The sequence below is a fragment of the Gossypium hirsutum genome, chromosome A01 (assembly GCF_007990345.1).
Source record: "Gossypium hirsutum isolate 1008001.06 chromosome A01, Gossypium_hirsutum_v2.1, whole genome shotgun sequence".
In the NCBI taxonomy this organism is placed as follows: Eukaryota; Viridiplantae; Streptophyta; class Magnoliopsida; order Malvales; family Malvaceae; genus Gossypium; species Gossypium hirsutum.
Window position 1 is genome coordinate 5591700 of NC_053424.1, and position 5889 is coordinate 5597588.

At 32.0% G+C, this 5889-nt stretch overlaps 1 protein-coding gene across 1 annotated transcript; it reads right to left on the reverse strand.

Moving 5' to 3' along the window:
* Positions 1-1002: 1002 nt before the first annotated feature.
* Positions 1003-5637, reverse strand: LOC107954845 (probable LRR receptor-like serine/threonine-protein kinase At3g47570). Its single transcript, XM_016890532.2, has 4 exons — positions 4654-5637; positions 4002-4073; positions 1869-3866; positions 1003-1618 (listed from the first exon to the last, which is right to left on the reverse strand). The coding sequence occupies exons 1-4, from the start codon at positions 5510-5512 to the stop codon at positions 1260-1262; spliced, it is 3288 nt and encodes a 1095-aa protein (XP_016746021.1). The 5' UTR covers positions 5513-5637; the 3' UTR covers positions 1003-1259.
* Between the last annotated feature and the right edge of the window lie 252 nt (positions 5638-5889).

The following is a 5889-nucleotide window of genomic DNA, read 5'->3' on the forward strand; positions in this document are numbered from 1 at the left end:
TATTTTAGTTTCTATTATTTTTTCACTTTAATCATTAATGTTTTTTTTATCCCGATCAATACTAAAAAAATATCTTTTTAGGTAGCCAAAATGAAAGCGTAAACATGATGTGACATGTATAGTCAATCATCGTTAGAGATTTAATGCTTGGGTGATTAAAATGAAAATACCTTAAAAGTTAGATGATAAAATTGCAATAATTTCTTTTGGGGTGATTAAAATGAAAGTGTTCTAAAAGTTAGGTGACCAACTAGGTGGTTTACTCATATAATTATATACAAATATATGCTTTAAAAGTATTAATTATATTTAATAACTTAATTTAATAATTATAGTTTAGTTTCAATGTAGTTATAAAAATTAAAATATTTAAGATAAAAAGTTTAAAAGTTAAGTTTAAAATAATAAAATATTGTACCAATCGGTAGAGGTTAATATGAACTAGTATAAGTCGGTATTGACAAAAATGAACTGAAACACACTAAAATATTTGAAACGCATTGAAATATTAACCATATTGAAACCTAGACTGCTTCATACAATCTTTTCCCATTGGTTGAAGACCAAAAAGATAGGTATCGAGTGTGTTCTGCATGTACCTTTTATACAATATTGCTTTATATTTTTGTTCTTTTAGTAAGATTTGTTTGGCTTGTAAAAAAGTTATTTTTATTAAAATAAAATAAATAAAAACATTATGCAAAAGACAAAAATGAGATCAAAATATTTAGCAATGTTTTGATATTGAACATTTAATCATTTGTAGTATATTTAAAAAAAACTGTACCAATACAATTTCATAAAACTAGCACAAATGATCATCAAAATTCAGCGTAACTTATTTGAACCTAAATATATTGCTAATTGGTATAATTGGGAATAGTTATGTGGTTGATAATAATTTTTCTAAACTTCGTTTAATACATGATTTATGCAAGTAATGTAATAGACTGACAGATTGCATGACCAAAGTTGTTCCTAGTAATCTGAAAAAGTTAACAACTTTTGAAGACCCAGCTGATTATGCTCAATCTATGTTAGAAGAAGATGCTCATCGAGCAATGATTAATATACACTCCCATCAACCTTACTGTAGCTAATTCCTTGAACTTGTTTCTTTTTTTAAAAAAATTCACAAAATGCAGAAATAACTATTAATAAACTTTATAGGAAAACAGAGCATCTGTATAAATATTTATCAAAGACATTGCTGGAAAGCAAAGCTTATGTTTATTTTAGTCAATTTAACAATGGCCTCTTCATCGAACGCGTCGCATATCCCTTAATAACTTTACTTTGATCTTCTTTAACTTTGTAACAACCTCTTCCATGTGAAGCCTCTCATTTGGTAACTCAGCAGAACATTCTAAGCCAACTTGCAAAATGGATAAGGCACAATTCTTTACTTTTAAATGTTCCCTTCCAGTAGTGCTCAACAACTTGGGATCTACAACTTGATTTTGCGAAGATGATATCGACTCTATCACCCAACTTTTCAAGCTTCTTTCTCCTTCAAACATTTCATCTGTGGGCTTTTTTCTTGTAATGATTTCCATCAAAAGAATACCAAAGCTATACACATCACCTTTTGTCGAAACAATTCCTTGGATTCCATATTCTATGTATGAATATAGAAACAACATTATGAATATTCAAATATATCTTGATAATGAAAAATTCCTATAAAATATCCGAAATATTATATGCTTTATAATTGAACTGGGATTTAATCTAGTTGCTTCCTTAAAAAGTCACATTTAATATGTTTGAAACTCAAATCTTAACATATATGATCCCTTTTGTTATGCACATGCTACGCTTACATTGAAAATGGAAAAATAAACATGGAGTTTGATTAGAAGTATCACCTGGTGCCATATATCCAAATGTTGCCATTGTCATGGTTTGTATCATTGAAACATCTTCACATAAGAGTTTTGCGATGCCAAAATCACTCAAATGAGCAACCATATCTTCATTTAATAGAACATTGTTGGGTTTTAAATCACAGTGAACCACGGGTGTTGCATTACCATGGTGGAGATATTCCAATGCAGATGCAACATCTATCATTATGTTCAACCTTTGTAGGATATCCAAATATTGGTTGTTGGAATACAACCATTTATCAAGACTCCCATTAGGCATGAACTCAAGCACCAACGCTTTGAAATTAAGATCATTAGAGCAACTGCTTATTACTTTGACTAAATTTCTGTGACGAGTGTTGCGGAGAACATCACATTCAACATCAAAGCTCTTAAAAGCTCCTTCTAACTCTAACTTGAAGACCTTTACCGCAATTAGCATCCCATCCTGGAGAGTCCCTTGGAATACTGAACCATAACTTCCATTACCAAGCAACCTACTATCATTGAATCCATCAGTAGCTTGACGAAGCTCGTGGTATGAAAACCGTCTCCATGTTCCTAAAGGTATCATGTCTTCTTGAGTTGGCAATTTGTCTTTCCTCTTGTTATGCAAGATAATGATTATTAGAGCCACAACCAAAATTGTGGAGGCAATTGGCAGAGCTACATATATTATGAGCTTCAGCTTAGGTTTTGCCTTGGAATTTCTAAGAGGTCTTGTTTTGCAGTTTGGAACATGAAGGCGAGCTGCACCACACAAGGCTTCATTACCCTTAAATGATTCGATTGTGTAGTTTCCAAATGGTCCTCCTTTAGGAATTTCTCCTTCAAGTCTATTAAAAGAGACATTGAAATATTTGAGATAACGGAGTTTCTTTAAGGATTTGGGAATCTCTCCAGATAGATTATTTCTTGACAAGTCCAAGAACTCCAAACTCAACAATTCATCAAAAGACTCAGGAATAGAACCCATGATCCTATTATTGGTTAAGGAAAAATGAGTGAGGTCCTTGAGATCTGCAACTCCAGTTGGGATATCACCTGAGAACTGATTGTTCGACAAATCCAAACTAGTCAAAACTTTCCATTTTCCAATGTCAGTTGGTAGTGGACCACTTAGAGAATTTGAAGACAAGTATAGGATGAGGAGATAGTTAAGCCTTGTCAATGTGGAAGGTATTGAGGAGGAAAACATATTGGAGTCTAGAAATAGTTGCCTTAATGAAGTGAGATCACCTAAGCAAGCAGGTATTGGTCCAGACAATTTGTTATTGGCCAAGAACAAGAAAGCCAATTTGTTTAGATGACATAACTCAGATGGGATGGATCCTTCTAACTTATTGTACACAAGAGAAAGACTTTGCAACTCTTCCAACCCTCCAATTGTAGTAGGAATCTGTCCTATCAATTGATTGCCTCCTAGCTCAATGTTTATCAAGTGACTTAAGTTTCCAATTTCACTGGGGATGCTACCCCTGATGTTGCATGAATAAGCAGAGAACAGTTCAAGAGAACTTGAGAGATTTCCTACCACTCTTGGAAGTTCACTACTAATAAATGGGTTGCTACCGAAAAGAAAGTTCTCCAAGACTCTACAGTTTGTCAAAGAAAAGAGAAAGCTCATTTCTGAGGAAGTTAAACTATTATTCTCCACGGTGAGAAGCTTTAAATTTCTTAGATTGCCCAGATTATCAGGAATGGAACCTGAAAAGTAATTATTAGACATGTCAAGAAGAGTAAGCTGAGAGGCATTGGAAATATATATTGGGATCGAGCCGACAAGATAATTGTCACCAAGATATAATTCCTCCAAGTTTGGAAGGAAAAGGCCCATGTTTGATGGAAGATGGCCAGAGAGCTGATTTGTATCCAAAGAAATCACGCTTAGAGTTGAAATATTAAATACTTGTGGAGGAATAAAACCAGCAATATTGTTAAGGTCCAAATTCAACAGTTGTAGATTCTTTAGGTTGCCAATCTCACGTGGTATTATACCTGCCATAAATTTTATCAAACAGAAATATTAGACAAATATGGAACGTTTGCTTATATTTTTAAACATTATACAAAATTTATATTAAATTATCTAACAATGTTTGGAAATAATTTAATTATTTCTTATACATTCACCTGTAAAATTGTTTTGGCAACAATCAAACAGCATCAGAAGAGTTAAATTCACAATTTGTTTAGGAATTTCACCTGCAATTATAAAATTCACATATCAAATTCAAAATTCAACTCTTATCAAGGATAATGATTTATATAACTCTCTAAATTTATAAAAAAAATTTATTTTATTCTTTCATTTAATGTGTCGTCTCTTTTAACCTTTAAATTTGTTATAAAAAATAATTTTTAAAAAATTATTTAATTGTTAATGTGACATACACACGACAATCCACTTGTATGTAACGCCAGCAAAGCTAATAAACATCAACTTTTCTATCTATTTTTTCAGAAAAAATTAAATAAAAACTTAAAATATTTTTTTATAAAATTAAAAAGGCTAAATAAATTAGTATGCCTAAAATAAATAAAACACCAAGTATTTCACATCATATTAGGTGTCATACACACTTTCAAGTCTAGTTGGAAACTAAAAAATATTTCTCTCATCATTTTCTCGTAGTTTAATAGTTTATTTTTCAATCTTCTTTTGAAATTTTTAACAATATTTTCAATCTCTAGAAGATATTATTATAATCATTAACTTAATTTCTTTTCCAAAAAAAAAAATCCTTCAAAAAGCTTTAAAAAATGGTTAGCAAGCATGTATGACCTTCAAAGTGGTTCCGACCAATATAGATGTATTGAAGCATACTCAAATTCCCAATTTCTATTGGTAGGCTCCCCTCCATTTGGTTATACACTAAAGATAACAATTGTAACTCTTTGCACTTGAATAGACTGGTAGGAATTCTACCAGAAAGCAGGTTAAGACTCAAGGACAATTCTTTCAAATTTGGAAGGTGATCAAACATATCTTTTGGGATATGACCACTGAGATTATTGGAGGAGAAATCAATCAATTCTAGCGAAAGCAAAGCACGTGGAACAGAGGGTATGGAACCAGAGAGCATATTATCGCTTAGATCAATCTTTTGCAACGAAGATATATTGAAGATAGAGGAGGGTATTGAACCTGAAACCTGGTTTTCATACAAGCTCAAAATCTCTAGCTTTGACAAATAGCCTAAATAGAATGGAATAACACCTTTGAAGTTGTTTTGGTACAAAAACAACTTTCGAAGTTCAGTTAATGATCCCAACCATAATGGGATTTCTCCACTGAAGGAGTTGTTACCAAAGCTTAAATATTTCAGCCGTCGCAAATTGGATAACTGGACAGGTAATCCGCCATAGAAACTATTATTTGAGACATAAAGAAGAGAAAGGAATGACAAATTTCCCAAGTGAGGTGGAAGGGTGCCTACGAATCCCAACCCAGTAAGGTCTAGAGCTGTGACTCTACGGTGCTTGGATCCACAACTTACACCAAACCAGTTGCAAACGGGGGAAGAGGCTGACCAGTTAGTTGTCAAGACATTTTCAGGATCACGAATAACATGATCTTTTAGTGCTAGAAGAGCTGATTGATCTGTAAGTATGGTGGTTAATTTCATAGAGAAAGTAGGCATAGAAAAATGGAAGATGATAAGAAGAGCTAAGTTGAGGAAAGTATTCCCTATTTGATTTTGGGTGTTTATCAAGTTACCAACAAAGGCAGAACTGAGGTTGCTAGACAGATAATTGAATGACCACATAACTTCTTTTACATAATATGTGTGTATATATAAAGGGAGTTTAAGTCGTAATTTCTTCTTGCAAGAATATTGCAAATTCTTTTAATGTGATTTACGTAGAAACTACCGAATTTATTATAGGATGTGATAATATAATTATGTAATTATGGCTTCTTTCTAAATTTCATTTTTTTCTTAGAAATTACAGTATTAAATTTTACATAGAAATAATATATAGTATTGTAATTAAATTGCACTTCGAAGAATATAAA

Bases quoted from the DNA above. Each gene is read 5' to 3' on its own strand.
- LOC107954845 (XM_016890532.2), bottom strand. From the start codon at position 5,512: ATGCCTACTTTCTCTATGAAATTAACCACCATACTTACAGATCAATCA. The intron at 4,074-4,653 runs GTCATACATGCT...TTATAATTGCAG, and splicing joins TGGTCGGAACCACTTTGAAG to GTGAAATTCCTAAACAAATT. The intron at 1,619-1,868 runs GTGATACTTCTA...ATTCATACATAG, and splicing joins ATTTGGATATATGGCACCAG to AATATGGAATCCAAGGAATT.